At 38.7% G+C, this 25,947-nt stretch overlaps 1 protein-coding gene across 1 annotated transcript in view; it reads left to right on the forward strand.

The window, feature by feature from the left end:
• The window catches only part of PLCH1 (phospholipase C eta 1), a 287,303-nt gene that overhangs the window by 257,692 nt on the left and 3,664 nt on the right, over positions 1–25,947 (forward strand). The window contains exons 14-23 of the mRNA XM_062212704.1: positions 3,779–3,870; positions 8,378–8,475; positions 12,300–12,479; positions 12,570–12,677; positions 14,005–14,129; positions 19,462–19,546; positions 20,832–20,978; positions 21,202–21,281; positions 23,101–23,160; positions 23,581–23,935. Coding sequence (XP_062068688.1) covers positions 3,779–3,870; positions 8,378–8,475; positions 12,300–12,479; positions 12,570–12,677; positions 14,005–14,129; positions 19,462–19,546; positions 20,832–20,978; positions 21,202–21,281; positions 23,101–23,160; positions 23,581–23,935 — 1,330 coding nt within the window. The remainder of the gene's footprint in view (positions 1–3,778; positions 3,871–8,377; positions 8,476–12,299; positions 12,480–12,569; positions 12,678–14,004; positions 14,130–19,461; positions 19,547–20,831; positions 20,979–21,201; positions 21,282–23,100; positions 23,161–23,580; positions 23,936–25,947) is intronic.

Here is a 25,947-nt window from a genome sequence, read left to right on the forward strand (position 1 = left end):
TTTGAAATACCCTCACATATCCCCCACAATGATACATAAAAGATTACAAAAATCAAATGTGCTTGAGGATGTTGAGCACCTTGAACACTCACACTCTGCTTGTCAGTGTAGACATCTATGCAGCTACTTTTGCACACTGTTTCACAGAAGCTACTAGAGCTGCACTGTGTGCGATGATGTCACAGGTTCATCTACTTCTGGTATATGTCAAAAGACAGAAACAACAATATTTATAGTGACATTATTCATAATAGTCCAAATAGTAAAAGGTTCAAGTGCCAATCAACAACATAATGAATAAGAATTGTAAATTCACATAAGGAAATATTTAACAGCCATGAAAATGACAGTTACAACTACATGCAATAATATGATGATCTTTATTAACATGATACTAAGCAAAAGAAGCCAGATCCAAGAGAATACATATAGGTTGGTGCCATTTCTATGAAATTCAAAACCAGGTTAAAAAAGAAACCTATACAGTAAAAGTCATGAAAATCATTACCTTTTGGGAAGAAAGTGGTAATGGAATGAGATGGTCAGAAATCTTTGGGGAGAGCAGATAATATTCTATTTCTTCATGTGAGTGATTTCTCTTTCTGGAAACTCATCATTCTGTACATTGACAATAGGTGTACTTTTCTAAATGTGTGACAAGAAATCAATTATTGGGTGGTACACTTTACATTATGCATGAGTTTTCCACAAAGCCTTTTCTTCTGTTTTAAAGGAATGTTTTTTCTTGAATTTCATGCCCATTAGTGTGCTGATTTACTTAAAAAGTAGACAAATTAGTCTTTACAACAAAAAATTGAAAAGACAGTACTCAACTATAAAGACTGCTTAAGTAAACCATGTTTCATTCACATAATGTAGCTGTTAAAAGATGGTCATCCCGAAGAGCTCAATGTGCAAACCATTAAAGGAAAAAAGGTGGAAAATGTAGTATGTAGTTTGATAACCATTAGATATGTCAAAACTCTATGTGCAGAAAATGTATCATTTCTCCAACTGTTAGCTGTCATTGGTGATTTATTCATTTCTATTTTGTGTATTTTTTAAAAGATTTATTTATTTATTTGAAAAAAATTACACAGAGAGAGAAGGAGAGGCAGAGAGAGGGAGAGGTCTTCCATCCGATGGTTCACTACCCGATCGGTGGAAATGGCTGGAGTTTCGCCTATCCAAAGCCAGGAGCTAGGAGCTTCTTCCAGGTCTCCCATGTGGGTGCAAGAGCCTAAGGACTTGGACCATCTTCTACTGCTTTCCCACACCATGCAGGGAGATGGATCAGAAGTGAGCAGCTGCGACTTGAGCCGGCGCCCATATGGGATGCTACAGGCGACAGCTTTACTCACTACGCCACAGCACCAGCCCCTATTTTGTGTATTTTTATAATAAAAATGAACATACCTTCCAAAGTCAGTGTTTTAAAGAGGAGTGCTTCAACTACTGTAGAATTAGAATTTATCATATCTCAAGTCATAAGTAGCTGCCCATGAGACTATTTGATTAGTATAATAAATATTGATATTGTTTTAGATGAAAGTATTATGTGATTTTTAGAATGACTTTCTAGGCCATCTCATTTAATTACCACAACAGTAATCCTGTGAATAGCTGTTATTAGTGCACAAACATCAGAATGGGAGCTGATGTTTTTAGCTGATTTACCAGCTTGGAAAAAATCTGATTTGGAAGTGAGCTCCTCAGACACTAGGGCTCCTACACTGTGCACATAGAGATTCTCAATAAGTAATGCCCGAGAAGTTTCCAGACCAAATTTGTTTTTTTTTTTTAAACTTTTATTTAATGCATATAAATTTCCAAAGTACAGCTTATGGATTACAATGGCTTCCCCCCCATAACTTCCCTCCCACCTGCAACCCTCCCCTTTCCTGCTCCCTCTCCCCTTCCATTCACATCAAGATTCATTTTCAATTCTCTTTATATACAGAAGATCAGTTTAGTATATATTAAGTAAAGATTTCAACAGTTTGCACCCACATAGCAACACAAAGTGAAAAATACTGCTGGAGTACTAGTTATAGCATTAAATCACAATGTACAGCACATTAAGGACAGAGATCCTACATGATATTTTTTAAAAATTGATTAATTTTCTATGCAATGTCCAATTTAAAACCAAGTTTTTTTTTCATTTTCAATTATCTTTATATATAGAAGATCTATTCAGTATATACTAATTAAAGATTTCATCAGTTTGCACCCACACAGAAACACAAAGTGTAAAAATACTGTTTGAGTACTAGTTATAGCATTACTTCACATTGGACAGCACATTAAGGACAGATCCCACATGAGACGTAAGTACACAGTGACTCCTATTGTTGACTTAACAATTTGACACTCTTGTTTATGGCGTCAGTAATCTCCCTAGGCTCTAGTCATATGTTGCCAAGGCTGTGGAAGCCTTTAGGGTTTGCCGACTTCGATCTTATTCCGACAGGGTCATAGTCAAAGTGGAAGTTCTCTCCTCCCTTCAGAGAAAGGTACCTCCTTCTTTGATGGCCCTGTTCTTTCCACTGGGATCTCACTCACAGAGATCTTTCATTTAGGTCATTTCTTTTTTTTTTTTTTTTCCAGAGTGTCTTGGCTTTCCATGCATAAAACAGTCTCATGGGCTCTTTCGCCAGATCCGAATGCCTTAAGGGCTGATTCTGAGGCCAGAGTGCTATTTAGGACATCTGCCATTCTATGAGTCTGCTGTGTATCCCACTCCCCATGTTGGATTGTTCTTTCCCTTTTTGATTCTATCAGTTAGTATTCGCAGACACTAGTCCAGACCAAATTTGTACCCAGCTGTCAGTATGATAGAGTAAGTGTGTTTATATCAACACGTAGATTGTTCTTTATTCGTTGGGTTTAAGAAAATCTGGATTGTGATATGGTTCCATGGAAATGTGGTGGTGGAGTCTCTTCTCCATATTCCTTAGATGCTCAGATTACTCTGTCTAAAGCATCTATCTGTTTATGGAAGGTATATTTTTTTGGTGGTAAGGTTTCTGTAACTACTGGCATCCTCCTCCATCACTTGTATTGTTGGGGTATGTGTTGTTTAAATATCAGGGCTATTTCCAGAGAGGTGAGAGTGAAACCATATCCCCATGAGCTTTGTGTCTAATTAGTTATGGATCCAAATTAGTCCTGGAGCCTTTCAGCCTGTACCCTGTAGGTAGCCATGTTCATTCTGCTACTAGAAATGAAAATGGGTCATAATCTTAGGAGAGCAGTTTGATCAGATGGTCATCTAACTGCCTATGATCAAAGACAGGAATGGTAGTTACTCATTATTTAAAAAGGAATTACTGTATGTCTTTGCTCTCTTTCTTCTCTCTTTTATTAAAAAAAAAAGTATGCCTTTTATAATTCATTAATCAATTGTGAGCTTTTATAAAAAATGGCATTTCTGTCCTTATAATATTTAAATAGATACTGCAACTTTGACCGTACCCCTTGTACAGACCTTCAAAATGCATGACTAATAAAGCCTTCCAAGGCCTCAGTTTTATCTGGCTTAGAAGTCAGTTTCTGAATTTGAAACCCTCAGTTTTGCATTAATATTTTAATATAGTTATGGCCATAGGCATGCTTGTTATTAATGGTGAGGCAAACTGCCATATTTGGTAATTTCTTTTTCTTCCAAGTTATTGCCCTCGTGTGTGTATTTAAAGACGCAGTCCATTCTCCTGTATGTTGTGTATGTGCCTGATGCAGTGACTTTGTTATCAACCTTACTTGATTTTTCTGACAGAAAACCACAAAATCGCGGTCTAAATCTTACAGTACTGATGATGAGGAGGACCCACAGCAATATCCTAGCAAGGAGGGTGGTCAGCTGTACAGGTAAGAAAGCACCTCCCGGTTTCTTGCTGACTCCTGGGGCTTCTCCATCCTTGTCAGCTTGGTTGTTTTGATTGCACATGTCTAGAGAATTCGATGATAAGGTAAGGTGCTTGAGTGGAATGAGTGAAGATAAACTGGTTATCAGATGATAATACATGCTGGGAACTTAGCATTGTGTCTGGCCTATAGTGAGGTCTTGTTTTTTTTAAGATTTATTTTATTTATTTGAAAGGTAGAGCTACAGAGATTGAGAGGGAGACAGAAATACAGAGATCTTTTATCTGGTGGTTTAACCCCCACAATGGCCACCACTGCTAGAGCTAGGCCAGACCAAAACCAGGATTCAAAAGCTTCTTCCAGGTCTCCTGTGTGTCTGCCGGAGGCCCAGGCACTTGGACCATTTTCCACTGCTTTCCCACGAATAGTAACAGGGAGCTGGATCAGAAGAAGAGCAGCCAGGACGTACACCAGTGCCCATATGAGATGCTGGCCTCACATGTGGTGGCTTTACCTACAATGCCACAACTCCAGCTCCAATATTGAGTCTTTTAATAAATTCCAGCTGCAGCAGCTGACAAGTAAAAGATATCTTCAGGGAAGAGGGAGAAGATCACATGGACTAGCATAGAAGGCTGTCACAGGAGACTCAAGAAGAAAGGTGGGTGCTAAGTACACACTAGGAGCTGGGGATCTGAAATCAGCCAGACTTCAAATTCTTGTTCCTTCATTTACCAACTAGAACGTGGAGCAAGTTAGGCTTCTCATTCCTGTCTGTCCCTTATGGTCGTTGTATGATTAAAGGAAGTAAACTGACTTCCTAGCCCAATTAAATAATGGTCAAAATATTAGCTATTACTTTTATTAGCTTTTGCCAGTGCAGGCTCGTCCTGCGAGACCCACTTCTGGGATGGGGGGACGACGGGATTCTTAGACAAGAAGCGCCAGAGACAAGTTTCAGTGAATGTGTCTATTTATTAACAATCAGGCACACACTTTTAAAGGGCAGGCGGAGGTCGGGGGAGGGGAGTGTAGCTAGTTCAGGACAACACTAATTCTATAGGGTAAAGCTGATATTGGTGCCTCTATGCTTCTCCAATCAGCTTGAAGGTCAGGAAACCTCCATAGCCTTCCAGGTGGTCCTTGTGGATCTAGGGCCACACCTGGGAGCTGTTTACCTGATTGGCAATTACAAGGCCCTTCAACAGGAAGCTGAGGTGAAGAAAATGTGCCTGGGGTCCTGCCACCTGCCAGCAATCAGGTCGTGGGGTCCTTCCTGGGAGGCATGGTGTGCTGTGCCCTCTTAACCTCTTGCATGGGCTAGACAGGCAGTCTCCCAGGCACAGGATCACCCAATACCAGCAGTATGTATGATGAGTAAAATGACCATATTTTCAGAACCCAGATTCTGATACATTATCTGATATAGGAGTATATAGGAGTTTGTTAGAGATTATATACATCGTTAAGTCTCACAAAGGAATATGAATTCTATCACAGGTGGATATGTATACACATATATACATCCCTCTGTACCTTAATTTAAAAGATAATATTAAAGTTATTCCATTAATATTACATTTGAATTCCAACATGATATCTCTAAATAAAATTGTAACTAATTAGTAAGGGCACAGGAGATATATGTGGTACCTACATTTAGGGAATAGAAATTTGAATATATAATTATCGTAAAGGATAAAGAGGAAATATGATCACCTTCAAGGAGAACTCTGCTATGAATGTTCCTAAGTATAATTTTGAGAAAGGCTTACCTCTGAACATGTAGTCAGAGAGGGCATAGCATTTGAAGAAAGACACATTCTTAATGAGTACAAATGAGACATTATCACGAGTATCACATGAAACCATACTGTATGATGCTCTTCAGTCAATTATAGATTTTGCATAATAATGTTAGGGGCTTGAGCATCTATAATGATATCCTTTTAGTGCTTCATTGACCTAATCCATGCCCAAGACAAAGATTAAAAAATGTTGACTTTATGCAGAAATTCCCCATCCAAGTGCCTTGGAGCTTTATTTTTAGCTTCTGGCATAATCATGGTTTTGTGACCATTAGGCTTCACAAAACCATGTTGTCACCAGTGGCTATAGAATTTCCTATTTGATAAACGCTGAACATACATTCTTTCTTTCTTTTGATTTTTATACTTGTCTATGTTCATGCCTCTTTTCTTGGCAAAATGACCAGAAGGGCATTTTATCCTTGGTTCTTCTATTGAATGTTTTTAAGCACCAATAGGATAGGAATTTTTATCAGATCTGTTCTTTGTTGTATCTCCAATAGTTGCTCAATAAATTTACATTAAATCTTACTCCCTATTTCTAGAACATCATCATCACTCTCCCCTGCCCAAAAAAAAAAAAAAAAACAAAAACGAAAACAAACCACCACAACAAACTTCTGTACCCATTAGTAGTCACTTTCTATTCCCTTCGCTCTCAGTCTCTGACAACCATTAATTTACTTTCTGTCTCTAAGATTTGCATTTTCTGAACATTGTACATAAACAACCCTTGTATCTGATTTCTTCTACTTAGTATAATATTTTCAAGATTCATCCACATTGTACTGTCAGTGCTTCATTCCTTTTTATCACCAAATATTCTTGTATACATACACTGTGTTTTGTTTATCCATTCCTTAATTAAAGGACATTTTGCTATTTTTCTTTTTGAATAAGGATGCTATGATTATTCATGTGAAAGTTTTTATGTATATGAACATCTGGTTATATTTGTCTTGGGTATATATTTAAAAGTAAAATTCCTAGGTACCAGGATAACACTTTAACTTGTTGAAGAACTGCCCAACTATTTTCCATGTTTATATTCTCCAGCATTGTATGAGAACTCCAATTCTTATTCCTTTCAACACTTACACTTACTTTTGTGGATACAACCATCTTGTAGGTATGACATGGCAACCCACTGTAGTTTTGGTTTGCATTTCCTGAATGACTCCTGCTGTTGAATATCTTTTTATGTGCTTGGGCTACTTGTATATCTTCTTGGTGAGGAGTAGAGTTAGATGTTCACCTAGAGGAGAAGAGTGTCCATGTAATAATCTGAAGGACTTCACTAAGGAAAGAATAGTGAAAGATAGAATTTGTAGGTTTCTAGAAAGCATCCTTGGAGTGGTTTGTAGGAGAGGAAGAACTTAGGTTGAAGGACATAGAAAAAGCTTAAAGAGGAAAATAAAAATCAATTACACCTCTAAAAGATAATTAATGTAGAAATGTTGGGGTAATTTCATGTAGTTATATAATTCTTATGGTCCATATTGCATTGTTTCTGTGCTTTCTAGTATAAGTTCTCCCTGTAAAGGTGGCGTTGTTTTATGGTGAATTCCCTAGCTGGGTCACAGTGGGAATAGAATAGAACTCACATAAAACCCAGGAGAGGGGCCGGTGCTGTGGCACAGTGGGTTAAAGCCCCAGCCTGAAGTGCCGGCATCCCATATGGGCGACGGTTTGAGTCCCGGCTGCTCCTCTTCCAATCAGCTCTCTGCTATGGCCTGGGAAAGCAGTGGAGGATGGCCCCTGCATCCACGTGCGACACCAGGAACTCCCAGCACCTGGCTAATGGCTTCTGAATGGCTCAGCTCTGGCTGTTGCAGTCATCTGGGGAGTGAACCAATGGAAGACCTCTCTCTGGCTCTGCCGCTCTCTGTAATTCTGCCTCTCTGTCTTTCAAATAAATAAAATAATTCTTAAAAAAAAAACAGGAGAATTCAAAAACACATGAAAAGAGGCTGTGATTTCTGGCAGAGCAGAGAATAAAACTGCATTAGTAGGATGTTGTAGTGAAAAGAGTGCTGAACAAAGAAATTATAGTATCTGTGTACTATGAAATACTACTCAGCGGTAAAGAAAAAGAAATCCTATCTTTTGCAACAAAATAGATGCAGCTGGAAACCACTATACTTAGTGAAATAAGACCAGTTCCAGAAGACAAATGCCATGTTTTCCCTGATCTGTGGCAACTAATATAATACCTAAAATGTAATATATAGGAGTGAAATTGACATTTTGAGATTTGATGATTGTTTACAGCCCTTGTCTTGACTGTTGAGGAACAGTGTTTTTTTCCTCATACTATTTGTTGAACTCTTTACTTAATAAAGGGTTAATCTTACGAGTATAAAATAAACTAAAAATAGATCTTCATAAAAATTAAAAGAGGGAATAGCAGAGGGAGGAAGAATAAGAGTAGGTGTATGGGCAGGAGGGAGAGTATGGTAGGAAGTATCACTGTGTTCCTAAATATGTTTATATGAAATACATGAAATTTGCATAGCTATAATTAAAAAAAAGAAAATAGAAGAGATTGCTGAACTAGAAATCTTGCATGGGTTCTGGTTTCAATTCCATTAGAACCTGAGGTAGATCACTTAATCATTTTTTTAAATAGGGAATTTAAAATTACCAGAATTCCAAACCTCTTCCAGCTGTATAATGCCATGAGTTCTGGATGTGTTTCACAGGTTGGGTCGCAGAAGGAAAACCATGAAACTCTGCCGAGAACTCTCTGATTTGGTTGTGTACACAAACTCTGTGGCAGCCCAGGACATTGTAGATGATGGTAAGGATTGAGAGTTTTTCTTCTTCTGCTCTGGATAAACATTATTGACTTTTCGTTGTCAGTTGTTAATTAGTCCATGGTTAATCTGATCATTGCACATTTCTGTCACTATGAAGAATCCAATTTGAGAGTCAGGAAATTGACTGCTGGTATAATGTTGATCTCACATGGATGTATCTGTTGATTATGGTGGTTGATTGATAGGTTAGAGGTCAGAGAAATTTTCCACAAGGCTAAGGAGTACTTTATAATTATAAAAAGATAGATACAATGGCAAGATATCCCATAGTGCTTAGACTGTGGAGCTCTGGCCTCCTGAGACTTTGATATCCATTCCAAGTGTGGATGACCAGAGGAGAGAAGACATTAAAATTAACATCTTGAAAAGCTGCATATTTTCTCATTGGAAGACTTGATGAAAATAGTTTAAACCACAGACTGAGATTTTAACAAAAGGAACAGAAATTTCAGTAGCATAGATTCTTTTCACTGTTTTTCAACTATTATTTGCCATATTGAGCTGAGAAATTCTAGTCCCAGTGCTCCTTAGCAGCCATTAGGAGAGTGAACCAACAGAAGGAAGACCTTTCTCTGTCTCTCTCTCACTGTCTCTAACTCTCTCTGTGTCTCTTTCTCTCACTGTCTAACTCTGCCTGTTTAAAAAAAAAAAAAAAAGATTCTCAGCAAGCTGGTAACACAATCTTAAAATAACTGCCCACAGCTCAAAAATAAGTTCAAGGAATCATTGAATGAAGTTAAAGCTGTATTTGATTTAGGGAATGAAAATTTCCAAAAAATGCTTTTGGAAACCATTGTCCTTTCAGTTGATTGGGAAATTATAAACTTGAGTATTATTCAGCTCTTGAACTTTAACTGTTTGTGTATACGCCTCTGTGTGTGTGGCTGCAAAACAAGCAATAGCTAAAGAATGCATGACTTAATGCAAATTAACCACATTTTTAATTACTAGTCTATATGTGTCTAATTACGAAGCCCATCTTACTAATACTGTGGTGTTCATATTTATGTGGAGAGACAGACAAAACTGTTATTGATTACAGTCCTCTGTCTGAATTAGGCTTGTCAGATTATATTTTCTCTTGTCATGCTCAAGAAACTCCATGTCAACATCTGCAAATAAGATCAATTTTAATCTGTTTGACATACGTAAACTATGTGAATAAGTTATGTTAGTAAAATATATATGAGTATGTGTTTTTTAGGGAAATAATCTATCCTACAGAAATCATTAGATTAATAACTGTAATTCTCTAATTTCTTTGCCCCTACTCGTATTTATGATTACTCCCCATTTTGAACTCTGGAGTATCAGTGTTTGTAAGATCACCAGCATTTAACATCCGAGCCTGTCCAACCTAGGGGACAACAGAGAACTTGGGGGGACTGTGTACTGATAAACAGGTACAGTTTCAAAATTATTGAGGCCTACTTGGCTCATCAAGACTATAGTTTGACTCCTTGGTTTCATGGACCATATTAGTCAGACTGAGTTCAGACACACTCGGCTTGTTAGAGTTGAATGGGAATAAGGCTTTTGGAAACTTTGGATCTTTATCTAGGCAGGCCTTTTCCAGCAGGTCTAGAGGATATATGGGGATTTATTGGTCATTTTGGGTTTAGAGTAAGGATTTTAGGTGAAGGAATAGGAATGATAGGGGTATCGTAAATATGGTAAAAATGCTGAGAGTAGGGAAAAAGTGGAATATTAAATGTTAAATATTTGCATTCGGAGCTATTATGAATAACAATATGCCAACAAATTGGAAGATCTGGAAGAAATGGATAGATTTCTGGACACAAATAATTTACCAAAATTGAGGCATGAAGACATAGAAACCTGGAGCAGACCAACAAGCAAGGTTGAGATTGAGTTCATAATAAAGAATCTTCCAACAAAGAAAAACCCAGGACCAGGTGGCTTCACTGCTGAATTCTACCAAACTTTTAAGGAATAACCAATACCAGTTCTTCTCAAATTATTCCAAATAACTGAAAGGGAGGGAATATTTTCACACTCATTCTATGAGACAAGCATTTCCTTAATACCAAAATCATTAAGATACAACAAAAAGGAGAACTGTAGACCAATAACCCTGATGAATGCAGGTACAAAAATCCTCAACAAAATACTACAAATTTAATCCAACAACACATCAAAAACATCATCTACGCAGTAGGATGTACCCCTGGGATGCAGAAATGGGGTCAACATATGCAAATCAATAATATATCACATCAACAAAGTGAAGAATAAAAACTATAGGACTCCACCAAGAAACTATTAGAACTGTTAAAAGAATTCAGCAAAGTTACAGGATACAAAATCAAGACACAAAAATCAATAGCATTCTTATACTCCAACAGTGCTCTGTCTAATAAAGAAATTATAAGAACAATCCCATTCATAATAGCTACAAAAATTTAAATACCTTGAGATAAATTTAACTAAGGTTGGGAAAGATCTCTACAATGAAAATTACAACATATCAATGAAAGAAATAGGAAAATAAGACAACAATTAAAAAAAGGAAAATCTTCCATGTTCATGCATTGGAAGGATTAATATTTTCAAAACATCCCAACTACCAATAGCAATTCACAGATTCAATGCAATCCCCATAAAAATTCCAAAGACATTCTTCACAGAACCAGGGAAAAAGAATAATCATATGGAAGCCTGAAAGACCTTGAAAGGCCAAAGTAATCTTAAACAATAGGAACAAAGCAGGAGGCATCACAATACTACACATCATGACTTCCAAACTCGCAGCTTTCTTGATCCCTTCTGCAACTGTTCAAGCAGAAAATTGAGCATAGGCTTCACATACTTCCCGTATTTTTTTCCATGGTTGAGAAGCCTGGCTAGGTGGACAATTCTGAAACATAATTTCTTCATATGTTCTGTGGAATCCTCTTCCCCATTGTTATTCTTTTCTCCCATGCAGATTTTTATGGTTCCATGAATCTGTTCAAACAAACTTTAAGGTTTTCTTTTTCATAATTAATTCTTTTCCTTTATTTTCTGAGACCTTGAATTTTATTAGTTAATACATGTTTCACTCATGAGCCTTTTAGATGAATGTCTTCAAAGAATGTGCTGCATCAGGTATAAGTTATATAGATGGTTTTATTTATGCATGGTAGTCTGTATCTTTGGTAAAGATATTCTGCCCGAGTCATGCCCCTAGAAAATAATTTTTTCTGTCTGCCTTTGTCATGCTGTCCAGGAAGACATGATAAGTGGAATGATTGAATTATTGGGAGAACATTAGACCTAGAAATAGGCAGGTACCTTAGCAAGATGCACATCTCTAATTTGGCTTCAAAATGGCAAAGAGTCCTAAGAATAGTGTTTGTGGATATTTCTTGGTCAGGAGTTATTTCTAATTTGATTTGTTCAATTGAGTTAAGTTTGGTCTATACCTGCCTCTGTATATCTTTTAAATTGGCCTAAAGGTTTCTCTAGATGTAGTGAAATGTAACTCAACTTGATGTGTGAACAACTCTAACCTATAATTATAACAAGTAGCTGAGTTTTCTCTGATTGTGAATCAAATCTGCACATGGGATGGGACTCAGTCACTCTGAACCTATTTTGATTCCAAATGTTGCCTGATTCAGAACTCACTTGTTACTCAAATTCTGTTCCATTTAGTATGGCTGAAATTTTACACTTACAGGTTGAATCCACTCTTTGGTTCTGTTTTGTTACTTTTGATATAATCTGATGTTATAAATTGTTTTGTGAGTGGTGTTTTCTTTGCGGTAGTTCTCACTGTCCTTTCTTTGTTAAAAACTGCCAGGAACCACAGGGAACGTGTTATCATTCAGTGAAACGAGAGCACATCAGGTGGTTCAGCAGAAATCAGAGCAGTTCATGATTTATAACCAAAAGCAACTCACGAGGATTTATCCATCTGCCTACCGCATTGATTCCAGTAACTTCAACCCTCTGCCCTACTGGAATGCAGGTTGCCAGCTAGGTATGTATGCCTTGGGAGGGAGTGGTTCTTGGTGTATTTGACTCTGCCTGGCCATCTTGCCTAATTCTCTCAAACTTTCAACTCACACAGTGGCACTGAACTACCAGTCTGAAGGGCGAATGATGCAGTTAAATCGAGCCAAGTTCAAGACAAATGGCAACTGTGGCTATGTCCTTAAACCCCAGCAAATGTGTAAAGGTGTGCATTAATTTCATAGCCATGTCTCTGAATTCAGGTGACCTCTGTTAAAGGATAGTCCATGATACCCCAGTGTTCTGCAACATAATTTCTCTTTTTTAAAGATTGATTAAAGTGTTTGAGTGTAAATTACAACTCCTGTCACAACTATTCAATATTCGGGTAGCATGATGTGTAGAATGTTCTCTTCTGAAGTTATGCATGTCAAATGGGACTTGGATAGCAATGGAATGATGATTGCTTACCAATTAGATTGCTAAGATCTGAGCCCTACCTTTCAGAAATTGTCTTAGGAAGTGTGAGTTTGAGACTTGCTGATCAAGTTTAATTCTACCTGAAAATCATTTATCAAACCCTTTTTTTTTTAAAAACATTTTATTTACTTATTTTTTTGACAGGCAGAGTGGATAGTGAGAGAGAGACAGAGAGAAAGGTCTTCCTTTTTGCTGTTGGTTCACCCTCCAATGGCCGCCGCGGTTGGCGCATCTCGCTGATCCAAAGCCAGGAGCCAGGTGCTTCTCCTGGTCTCCCATGCTGGCGCAGGGCCCAAACACTTGGGCCATCCTCCACTGCCTTCCCGGGCCATAGCAGAGAGCTGGCCTGAAAGAGGGGCAACTGGGATAGAATCCGGTGCCCCAACCGGGACTAGAACCCGGTGTGCCGGCGCCGCAAGGCAGAGGATTAGCCTGTTAAGCCACGGCGCCGGCCTTTATCAAGCCCTTTTAGTCAGTGTAGTACTATTACAAAACAGTGTTTGGAAAAAAGAAAAGATGATAACTATCATATAAAATGATAGATTCATTTGGCTTTGCTCATTAAAATTCCCTCTACATTTTCCATATTGGATTTATAACACTAGGTTAAAAACAAGCATTGACAAATGTGTCTTCGGGGTTTTATGTTTTGTCTTTATTCTTGCTCTGCTACTTGTTTAATTCCAGATCTTCTTTCTGTTTGTTACAGTCAGTGCATACCTGAGAGAGTAGATGTTAGACAATTTCTTAAATCTGACATAACTGCTCCTCCTTTTATACTATTGGCATACAAACAAAATGTTCTTCTTCCTCTGTGCTATGGTTGACAATTGCATTGCTGAAACTTGCTTTAAATGGACCCATTCCTCTGGCCTTTGGGTGCATGGATTGTAATAAAAACCGTAACTATGGAAATGTCAACTGGTGCTGCCTTCTTTTCAAGACAAGTTGATAGTTTACAGGATGATTATTTTTTGCTTTAAGAAACTGGAGTAACTCAGTATTTGTTGTTTCTTTGTTTTACAAGCTTCAGCAGTGTGTATTTTCTTACCAACCTCTGTCTATGTGGCTAGGTACTTTCAACCCTTTCTCTGGTGACCCGCTTCCTGCTAACCCCAAAAAGCAGCTCATCCTGAAAGTGATCAGTGGACAGCAACTCCCCAAACCTCCAGACTCCATGTTTGGAGACAGAGGCGAGGTAAGCTGCATATGACTCACTGGCTACGTGGTTAATTAGAGGATTATTTTATGGTGTTTACAATTCATCAGAAATGTCTTCAGGGTGTGTGAACGACAAAATGAGCACTCATCTCTGCTCATTACACATTAACCAACTTATTGCAAACCATACCCAGTTTCTGCTGCTCTGCAATGCTGCTTATAATCTGGAGGCATGAAGAGCCGCTATTCAGTTCACAATTCAAGGCTGACGCAGGCAATGATGAAATCAGGGTACAAATAGTAATGTTATTGTTAATGGAAGCATTGCCAAGAACATACCTTAACTTACCATTCCCATCCCTTTACTTCGACAACCCTGATCCCTGCTGTACCCCAGCCACTTGCTCCCTGGCCACGACGCTGGTTCTTGTCATCACCTGCTGCACCTCTGTAGCATGGTTTTCAAATGGCTCCCTCTGGGGCCAGTGTTGTGGCACAGCGGGGTAAGCTGCTGCCTGCAACACTGACATTGGCATCCCATGGGAATGCCAGTTCAGGTTGTGGCAGGATTCATGTACTGAGATAAGACACCAAAGCCTCTTAACAGGATGTAGTCTTTATTATGCTGGCATAAAGCCCAGATGGAATTTTTTATCCAAAATCCTGAGCCCTGAACAAAGAAGCATCTTCCCTTGTATATGGTTTTAGCCTCTTGTCTCCCTTATGTTACCTGCATACATTTGATTGAATATTCTAATGTTACATGGCGGCCAAGGATTGATATACTACTGCGCATGTGAAGGTAGTTACTGAAGATTTTTTTTTTTTTTTTACACACATACTGAGCCGTAAGCTGTCTGGCAAGGGTTAACATCATTGCTGTGTACTAACAAGCAGAACCTGAAATAGTTACAGATAAGCAGATGGGGACTACAGTTGAGGCATTCATAGGCAAGCAGATAACAACCACATTTCATTCCCAGGAGATGCCTCCCTTTTTCTGCTTCTAACCTTGGGAAGGCCTCTACCACAACTTTAATCATGTCAGTTAGAAACAAGTTTAATTAAAAGACAAGGGCCTCTGCCGCAGTGTCCTGGGTGTTCCACTTCCGATCCAGCTAATGCACCTGGGAGAGCAGTGGTGGATGACCCAGCTGCTTGGGTCCCTGCTACTCGTGCGGCAGACCTGGAGAGAGTTCCAGGCTTCAGCCTGGCCCAGCCCTGGCCTCTGTGGCCACTTAGGAAGTGAACCAGCGGCTGGAAGTGAACTTAGGGACGATCTCTCTATGTGTCTCCCCTGCCTCCCTCCATCTCTGCTTTTCTCCTTCCCTGTGACTGCCTTTCAAATGAAATAAATGAAATCTTTAAAAAAAAAAAAAAACCTGATTCTCCCTCCCCGCCCCTTCCCTCTGGGAGCATAGCCTCTTTTTTTTATAGTGCTTTTATTCTGTTATTTCCATAATGCCCCTGGCCTTGGACTTCTACGCCTCCATTTTCATTCTCAGCAGCCTGCCTGTGCCCGCTGGGCCAGTCCCTCACACTGGGCTCTGTGCCACTAAGCCACCATTTCTGGGTGTTGATGCAGGAGACCACAGAGCTCTGCAGTTCGGTGTCATCACGCACTGCTTGTCTCAGCTCTCCAGTGCCCCAGGGTTCGGGCGGCCACCGGAGCTTTTCCATATCACTCTCTCCTGTTCCCCGCAGTGGCTGCTTCCAGCCTTCTCTCTGCTCTCCTCCTCATCAACAGATGGCCCAGTGTCCTCCTCCTCGGACAGCAGGTGCTTCAGATGGGACATTTGCTTCATTCTGTACTGCCAGCAGCCTAATCCAAGCCACTATCACCTTCTGTCTGCTCTCCTGTGATAGCCTCCCAGCTGAACTGGTGGCCCTGCCTCCCTTTCTGGCCCTGTATTCTCTTCTCCTCCCAGCAGCAGGGATAATTCTTTGGTGCCATCAGAGAGTTTATTCTTTTATCTTTTCTTTTTTGGCTGCAAAATTCGAACATGGGTAGCTTGATTGATTGTCATGCCACTCAGATCAAAACACAGCCAGCGCTGTGGTGCAGTGGGTTAAAGCCATGGCTTGTAGTGCTGTCATCCCATATGGGTTCAAGTCCTGGCTGCTCCACTTCCAATCCAGCTCCCTGCTAGTGTGGCTGGGAAAGCAGCAGAAGATGGCCCAAGTACTTGGGCTCCTGCACCCATGTAGGAGACTTAGAAGAAGCTCCTGGTTCCTGACTTCAGCCTGGCCCAACTGCCATTTGGGGAATGAACCAGTGGATAGAAGATCTCCCTCTCTCTTTCTATCTCTCCTTCTCTCTCTGTAACTCTTTCAAATAAATGAAAAAAAATTTTTTTAAAAAAAGATCCTGTCCAGAACTCCCAGAAGTCTACCTTCCATGCTTCCAGTCATATCTTTATTTCTTGTGTTTTTTCTCAACCTTTTTAATTTGAAAAATTCTGAACCTCAGAAAAGTAGCATAGAAAAATGAATCACCTACATTCACCAATTCAGTTATTAAATATTACAACACTTGCTTTTCTGTATGTATGTTTATGCAGAATTATTTGAGAGTCAGTTGTTGAAATGACCCCTGGCCCCTAAATACCTCTGTCTTTTTTTTTTTTTTTTTTTTTTTTTTTTCTTTTCCCCAAAGAAGGACTTAAAATTTATTTTTAACACCATACTACAATATGTTATCAAAATACAATTTAAAAAAATAGAAGATTTTCCAGCATGTCTGGCAAAGTATAAAAAATCAAATTTACAGTTATCATATTTACAATTCCTGTTTTCTTTTCCTGCTTCACCCTTTTGTAACTAAGAAAGTTAGAATGAAAGGGAATTTGTCTCTTTTTTTTCTCAAAGACCCATCTCTCACTGTTGAGTTTATCCACACCTGAATTCATACATCTCCTACATCATAATTACTTCCATGGTAGCCACTCATTACATCACAAACACAATGTGATAACTGAAGAAATCAGAGCTCCTGAGACTCCTATTTGATGCATATGTCCTGTATGATCTAAGGGGCTCCAAGGTAGGAACATAAGGAATCTTGCCTTGAGATTTTAGCAGATAAGTAACCCTTGAAATCTACTCTTGTATTTCAGTATTTATTGGATTTCAAAGCTTCTTGCAACCCAAGAGTCTTTGAATACGATCAAAGGTCCATGAAATTCTAAAACAGTACTACAGCACCTGTACCTAAAAGTTAACTAATAAAATCAATAGATTCTAGCCTAAAGACATAGATCTCACAGGTATTTCTAAGGGTCAAAATAGGAGCTCTTGAAATGGTTCCATAGTTTTATAGAAAACAATGTGTTCTTCAAAAGTCTTTTCCTCCTACCATTTCTTACTCAAAATAAATGATTTTCCCAAAGCCTCAAGCCAAGGTTAACAACTATTAGTAACACTAAACAGCAGCCAAAAGAAGAGTGGACACACCTCAGTCATGTGGCATCCACACCACAAAAGCTTCACCTGGAAGAGTAAAAAAACTTTATTATAAGACAGAGGTGCAACAAAAGAAAAAAAAAAAATAAAAAAAAAAAATAAAATTACATATTGAAAAAAAAAAAAAAAAAAAAAAAGAAAAGTGAATGTTGACATTCAAATACCTCTGTCTTAAGCACAAGGATCTCGTCCTATACAATCGCAGTGAGATCACTGCACTCACTAACATTAACACTGCTATGATAATATTGTCTATTGTAATCAAATCAGTTTCCTCCAATTATCTCCAAATTGTCCTTTTAACCTCTTTTCTTCTTTTTGGAGTCAACACCCAATGAATTTGTTGAACTCTTTTACTTAGTATGGGGTTAACTTTACAATAATTAAGTAAACTGAAAGTAGATGTTTGTAAAAATTAAGGATGGGAATGAGAGAGGGAGGAGGAAGGGTTGGAGCTTGGGCAGGAGCGGGGGTAGGGTCGAGAGTATCGTTCCGAAATCTATATATGTGAAATACAGGAAACTTGTATAGCTTAAATAAAATTTAAAAAACGAGAAAAAAAAAAACAACGCAATGAAGGATCTCATACTGCTTTTGGTTACCATTTGTTGATGGTCTTTTAAAATCTAGAACAGCTCTCTATCCCTGATGGTGTTGTGACATTGACTTTTTGTCTTGTTTTGTGTTTAACCTCAAGCCAGTTGTTTTTAGAATGTCCTTCAATTTGTATTTACCTGATTCTTTCTTCATGGTTAGAATCAGAATAAACATTTGTTAAGATTTACTTTATTTGTTTGAAAGGCAGAGATAGAAGAGGAGAGACTGGGAGGGAGAGAGACAGAGAAATAGAGGTCTTCCATCTGCTGCTTTACTCCCCAAATGGCTGCAGTGGTGCGGGCTGGGCCCGGCTGAAGCCAGGAGCCCAGAACCTCCACATGGGTCTCCTGCCTGAGTGGCAAGGACTTTGGTCATCTGTCAGTGCTTTCCAAGATGCATTTATTTTTTTTTCTCTTTTTATTTTTTTAACTTTTAATTAATAAATATAAATTTCCAAAGTACAGCTTTTGGATTACAGTGGCTTCCCCTGCCCCCATAATTTCCCTCCCATCTGCAACCCTCCCATCTCCCGCTCCCTCTCCCATTCCATTCACATCAAGATTCATTTTCAATTATCTTTATATACAGAAGATCAATTTAGTATATATTAAGTAAAGATTTCAACAGTTTACACCCACACAGAAACACAAAGTGAAAAGTACTGTTTGAGTACTAGTTATAGCATTAATTCACATTGTACAACACATTAAGGACAGAGATCCTACATGAGGAGTAAGTGCACAGTGACTCCTGTTGTTGACTTAACAATTGACACTCTTGTTTATGGTGTCAGTAATCACCCTAGGCTCTTGTCATGAGTTTCAAAGGCTATGGAAGCCTTTTGAGTTTGCCAACTCTGATCCAAGATGCATTTAGCATGGAGCTAGATAGGAAGTGGAGCAACTGGGTTTTGAACTGATGCTCATATGGGATGCCAGTGTCATGGGTGGTGCCTCAAATGTATCATTTTCTTTTTTTTTTTTTCAATCTGAAAGGTTTTATTATAAGAAACAATGACATCAGGTAAAAATGCAAATATTGTGCAATTATGGAAAAATTTTAAAAATATCTCCACAATTTCCCCCATAGGGCTACAGTACCTGCTACATAGCTGAGCACTAGACAAAGAATGCCGTGTTTAACTGCTTTCTAGAGGGAATTTCCTTCCTTCCTCACACCTATTTTTTTCTTTCTCTCATGCACCAATGAAATCAGCTTGATACTTGAACATCAACTTTGTGGGGAAACAGAAAACAAGGATAGAGAATAAACGATCATCTTTAATAATGCTGTCTCTTTTATTTATACAGATTATCGATCCTTTTGTTGAAGTTGAAATCATTGGATTACCAGTAGATTGTTGTAAAGATCAGACCCGTGTGGTGGATGACAATGGTAAGATGATAATCCGTGTCAGTCTCGATGAGGATGTTCCAGAACTAGCATTTGTACTGATACTGAATAATATGTCTATGCAGGGTAGCAACAAATCCCTAAAATCTATAACTGCCATTGAGTTAAGATGTTTTTAACACATTCACTGGAATTAATGTGACATGTTGTAATTGTAGTATAATCTAGACTCAGACTTTGAAGGATTGTGCAGGTTCAATAGTAGGGTATTCTCTTTTCCAGGAAGGACATCTCTGATTTTTCAGCCTATAATTATTTCAGTTAGCTTGAGGACTTTTATGGGACTAAGTAGTTGATACCTTCTGAATACAAACATTTAATAAAACTTATGTTGATTTTTTAGAAAGAAAGAACAGAGACTTAGGGAGTAATTGAATCTATTATCCATTTTTATAATTACTCAGAGGGAATTTTACCAAGGAATAAATATATTCTTGCCTTTTATTATTTAAGTTGAGTTACATAGCTTTCTATTCATTTTAGGTAGGTATATAGAGAGATCATCTTTCATGTGGTAAGTGCTTGCTGCATGAACAGCCACTGGGAAGCAGCAGCATGTAGTATAATTTGGTCCTGTCACTAACTGGTGACCTTAGGCACTTGCTTTCTATTGAATGTCACTTTTCTCAAGCATAGTTATACATACTGATATGTCCTACTTTAAAAATGAGCTTGTATGTTTGTATAATTTTTTAAAATTATGTATTCTTAAAAGTCAGTCATATGTATTTTTTCTTAATTAGAAAAAGAACAAAACTCAAAACCCTGCCCTGCCCTTCTCAGAAGATGAGTGTTAGAATTAGATAGGATGATATATGTACAATAGTGTTAACACACGCAAAACACCTTATAAAATCCTTGGTGTTGGTTATTACAACAGCAGACTCTTTGGTGGGTAAGAACATGATTCTACTGGGAAGGGCAATTTTCTTTATTGTTTTTACTCTTAGATCACTATTATAGATAATTTTTGAACTTACTAAAGCATTCTGAATACTGAAGAGCTTCCTCTACAATTCAACAGGGCAGCAAAGATTAATAGAATTGATATGATAATTTACAGGCAATTTTCTTACCAATTATTTTCTAGCATTGTGGTGAATTCTGAGGCTTTGTTTCAGTGAGGCGTCCTGAGTAGCTCAGTCATGTTCATGAGTTTAATAACCGTCACAAGCAATTTTCACCGTCTGCTTTGCAGATGTTGCTGCCAACTCATTTCCAGTCAGGCCTTTAGCTTTCCTGATTTTTCTTTTCCTCTTTCTCTGAGGCTTTAACCCTGTGTGGGAAGAAACATTGACATTCACAGTACACATGCCAGAAATAGCTTTGGTTCGATTCCTGGTGTGGGATCACGATCCCATTGGACGAGACTTTGTTGGACAAAGAACTGTGACCTTCAGCAGCTTGGTGCCTGGTAGGTTTAAGCTGGCCTTTTCTCTCTAGACTGACCATTCCTTTTAGAAGATTCAACATGTGAAATATGACTATTGTATATGATATGTAAAATATGTGTCACAAGATAAATGTAATTGCTGACAAGCTTTGTAAAATGGAAAGAGCTAAGGTCAAGTCTGATACTTAATTCTGTTGTACCCATGAGAAAGTCTAATGCAAGACAACTTCCTTTATTTTATCAGGCTACCGCCATGTCTATTTGGAAGGACTGGCAGAAGCATCCATATTTGTCCACATAACAATCAATGAAATCTATGGAAAGGTAAGAGAGATCACAGGGGTCAAAGTCACATACAATAAAGTCACTGATGGACTGAGTGCATAAAAGAAATGTATACTTCAGGAAACTTCTTTGTGGGCCCAGCCTGCTCTCCCAGTCCTGTGCCCACCCACCTGTGTTCTGTGTCCTCTCCAGGGTGTGTACTTATCCCTTCCATCCAGGTGCCCCTTGGCTTCATAGAATCAAGAAAACTATTACTCAGTCACTGTTCTGCTAAAACAGTAAAAATATAATTAAACTTCTTATAAATGATTTATTTATTTATTTGAAAGGCAGAAATAGAAGGAAAGGCAGAGAGAGAGAGACTCCATAGACACACATGTGCGCACACACACACACACAGAGAGAGAGAGAGAGAGAGAGAGAGAGAGATCTTCCATCAACTGATTCACTGTCCAAATGGCCACAATGGCCAGGCCTGGGACAAGCCAAAGCCAACAGCCAGGAGCTTCATCCAGGTCTCCCACATGGGTGGCAGGGAATAAAACACTTGGACCATCTTTTGCTGCCTTTCCACGCATATTAGCAGGCAGCTGGATCAGAAGTGGAACAGCTAGAACTTGAATTGATGCTCATATGGTGGCTTAATGCACTGTGTCATAATGCCAGCCTTTATAATTAAACTTTGAATTTCATTTTAATCCTTGATAAGACCCAACTGACTGCAGTGGGAAATGTAATATCTCAGAAGTTTGTTGAATTACCTGTATGAACTGGGCTCTGATCCCAGTCAGTTCTAGGCAAGATACATTCATTTGCTTCCATTGTTTTGAATTGAAGCCCTAAAAATTGTGAACATATTTAAAACTACTCACATGATTTAAAAGAAAGAGATCATAGAAAAGTATCATAGTTCTCTCCTAATGTTGTTGTCTTCATTGTAGAACACCCTTGATGTTTGCCAATCAGTAGGTAGTCCTTTAGTCATGCCAGGTCACTGGCGACTTGGCCACTGGCATGAATTCCTAGGACCAGATGTGAATCGGAGGGACTGTAGGAGCATGGGATGGAGTATAGCCATGTTCAGTGTTCTTTACCAGGAAGTCTGTAGTCTGGATCATCTCCTCCAGAAGTTTGTGTATATCCACACCTTAGCTTCCTCATCTGCAAATGTGGGGTAAAAATAGTACCTACCCCATGCATAAATAAATATAGATTATTCCTAGAATGCTGCCTGATGCATGAGAAATGCTCAAAAATGTTGGCTAATATTCATAGTTATGATATAATATATTCCTAAATTATATATAAACATATATTCCCATATATGCTTATCCTTAGGATCCTGGTTTCCAAGAGAAGTAAAGTTAATGACATTCTATGTTTAGTCATGGATTTCTGTTTGTGTTGCTTTTTGAGATCTTTCCTCTGACCTAAATAGACACAGATGTCAAAGTGATTTAAAAATGATTCTTAGATTCTAAGAATCCTGAACTAACTACGTAGTATCTTTAGCATATTGAAGGAAGCATTAAACTTCAGAATTTATTTCAATCTTGAGCCAGAAACGAATTAAAATATGAAGAAGAAAATGTTCTATAGAATTTGTTGTCTCTCTTAAGTAAATAACCATTTTTGGGTCATATTATTTATTAGCCTCAAGGTGTATTCACACTGAGATGCGTATACCATAATGTGGTGGTATTGAGTTGAACATGAATATAAGACTGAAATATTATTTTCAATGGGGAAAGAGGGATAAAGGAAATATATGCAATTTTACATGTGTGTTTACTTGTGTCACCTTCTTGAATGGGCCCAAGTTGTGTTTTGTTGTGTTTTTGTTTTTTCCCCTTTGCAGTGGAGCCCTTTAATCCTCAACCCCAGTTATACTATATTGCACTTTCTAGGAGCTACAAAGGTAGTTTCTCAGCATGGTGCTTTGCTCTTGCTGGCTATGTCTTCTTGAACCGTGATGGCAGCATGCATTCTGTTATCATACCATTTTTCCTGTTTGCCATTTGGAGACACGTATCTGTTGCTTTAAGGCTGAAGTTTTGACATTCTGTTAACTGTGGAAACTTTTCCTACTGCTTGTCACTCCTGGGTAGGAAACTTCTGGTGCAGCTTGGTTGGGTCAAGGGAAGACTGCCTTTCTCGAAGAGGAAGGCTAAGACGTGCATGGCATTGTGCAAACATGCTGCTGGTCCTTGGTTTCCATGTTCTTCAGTGGCTGTAGAATTTCATTTTGTTTCCACTTCTCATGGAACTGTCATTCCAAGGCCAATCCCAGGTAGGACAGCTTTTGCTTAACTTCTGGTTGGTCGTTTTGTGTCTTCAGAGCAGACAGCTCCAAGGGCTGAAGGGACTGTTCAATAAGAACCCCAGACACAGTTCTTCAGAAAACAATTCCCATTATATTCGGAAGCGATCAATTGGAGACAGAATTCTGCGCCGCACAGCCAGTGCTCCAGCCAAAGGCAGGAAGAAGAGCAAAATGGGCTCCCAAGAAATGGTAGAGATAAAGGATTCGGTGTCTGAGGCTGCCAGAGACCAAGATGGTGTCCTGAGGAGAACCACGCGGAGTCTGCAAGTGCGCCCTGTCTCCATGCCTGTGGACAGAACTCTTCTGGGGGCTTTGTCACTGCCTGTGTCTGAAACGGCCAAAGACACAGAGGGAAAAGACAACGCACTGGGTAAGTTGCTTTAGGCTTCTCTCAGGATAAACACTTCTAAGCTGCATGTCGGCTTCTGCTTCCCATTATGACGTGGAGGGCATTCTGTATTCAAAATTAACATGTCATGGAGAAGAAGTATTTTTGATTTCAAACTTTGAAGGAGGGTGGCTGAAGAGCTGTTTCCTCCTCCCTCGCCTCCTTAATGTTAACACCGAAGTCTGATGATGGTGGGGGGTGGGGGAGCCATGAGGCATTAGGACGCGACTGTGAGGCAGGCTGGAGAGCTGTGACACTTGACAAATAGGAATAGAAATACTGGTTTTCCAACCGGGTGCCATAATTACTGATTGTTGTGAGGTTGAATAGAATTATGTAGAATTGTTTTATTTTTCAAACATTGAGTTTGCTTTGTATTACTTTCTCCCACCATGGAACATATTTCCACTGTTGGAAATGTGCATGGGATAAAATAGCTAGGTGTTAAAAGCAAGTCACCTTCTTGACATGAACGACCTGCTTCCTCAAGAAGTGTTTCAGGCAAAGTGTTTCTGTGGGCTCAATTCCCTGACTGCTGGAGACTGGCAGGCAGGAGGCACTTCTGTGGCTCCTGACTGGTTGAAGGCTTCACAAACACAGGAGCCAGACACCACCTCCCTTTTCTTTAATCTGGACAAATTACTGACTCATATCAGGAACTCTAAAAGTTTTGGACTGCTTCGCAAGGTACCAAAGTGCTCCACTTCTGTCAAGGATTCCCTTTCTCCAATCCTATTCTAGGTCATTTGAGAGCTCAGAATGTATTTATCGGATGCCTCTGGAACAAGTGTGTCTTGATTAAGTCAGAATCATCTCAGACAGGTACAATGTGATACAGTGTTCCTTAAGAAAATTATTCCTTTATCAAATGACATAATTTTAATTACCAATTTTCCCACAAATACCAGTTTGCTAATATTGACTCTTCTGTTGTAAGATATTTGAGGGAGAAAAATCAATTCTTAAATGGTTTTTATGAAGGAGAAAAAAGGAGTTTAAAAGAATTTTGCTCAAGGGGGCCGGTGCTGTGGCTTGCTTGGCTAATCCTCTGCCTATGGCGCCGGCATCCCATATGGGCACCGGGTTTGAGTCCCAATTGCTCCTCTTCCAGTCCAACTCTCTGCTGTGGCCTGGGAGGGCAGTGGAGGATGGCCCGAGTGCTTGGGCCCCTGCACCCTCATGGGAGACCAGGAAGAAGCACCTGGTTCATGGCTTTGGGCTGGCGTGCGCCAGCTGTAGCTGCATTTGTGGAGTGAACCAACGGAAGGAAGACCTTTCTCTCTGTCTCTGTCTCTCACTGTCCATAACTCTACCTATTAAAATAAAATTTAAAAAAATGAATTTTGCTCAAAGCAGCATCAGAGAAGGGATGAAATATGCCCTTTAAACTTTATTTTAAAACTTTGCCTTTGGGGAAATTGAACCTATATTTAATAGAAAATGAAAATCATTAATCTTTTAATGCCAGAGTTAAGGTGTTGAGGCCATTAAGGTGAGTTAGAAATTTGGAAATAATATTTCTTTCCTACTTTTAAAAATTGTCACATATTTTACACATACATATACTTGTATATTAAATGGTAAATGTGCAGTAATACATAGTCATGCAATGATTCAAGTTATATTACAGGAGAAATAGCAAGCAGAGAAAAAAGTACAAGACAAACTTCCGGGCATTATGCTGTCCCGTTACAAAAGCTACAGTAGCTGTCTGAGTGATAACATCATAGGATAATTAATTATTTTTATTTATAATATTTGCAGTTGTAAAATTTTTTTGTGATGAAGAATTTTTCAGCTAGGAAAATATTTAACAAGTTACACAAATTCTTATTTCTTGTGTATCATAACTCTGAAAGCATTAAAAATATAAAATAATCTGATTAATAATAATTGAGCATCTAATATTGTGTTAGCACTGTATATGGTGAGATATCTGAAATTCCTGTGAGTTGTGTGTTTTTATAATTTTTCTGACTATGCCCTACATGTTA

This window comes from Lepus europaeus, chromosome 2 (assembly GCF_033115175.1).
Source record: "Lepus europaeus isolate LE1 chromosome 2, mLepTim1.pri, whole genome shotgun sequence".
In the NCBI taxonomy this organism is placed as follows: Eukaryota; Metazoa; Chordata; class Mammalia; order Lagomorpha; family Leporidae; genus Lepus; species Lepus europaeus.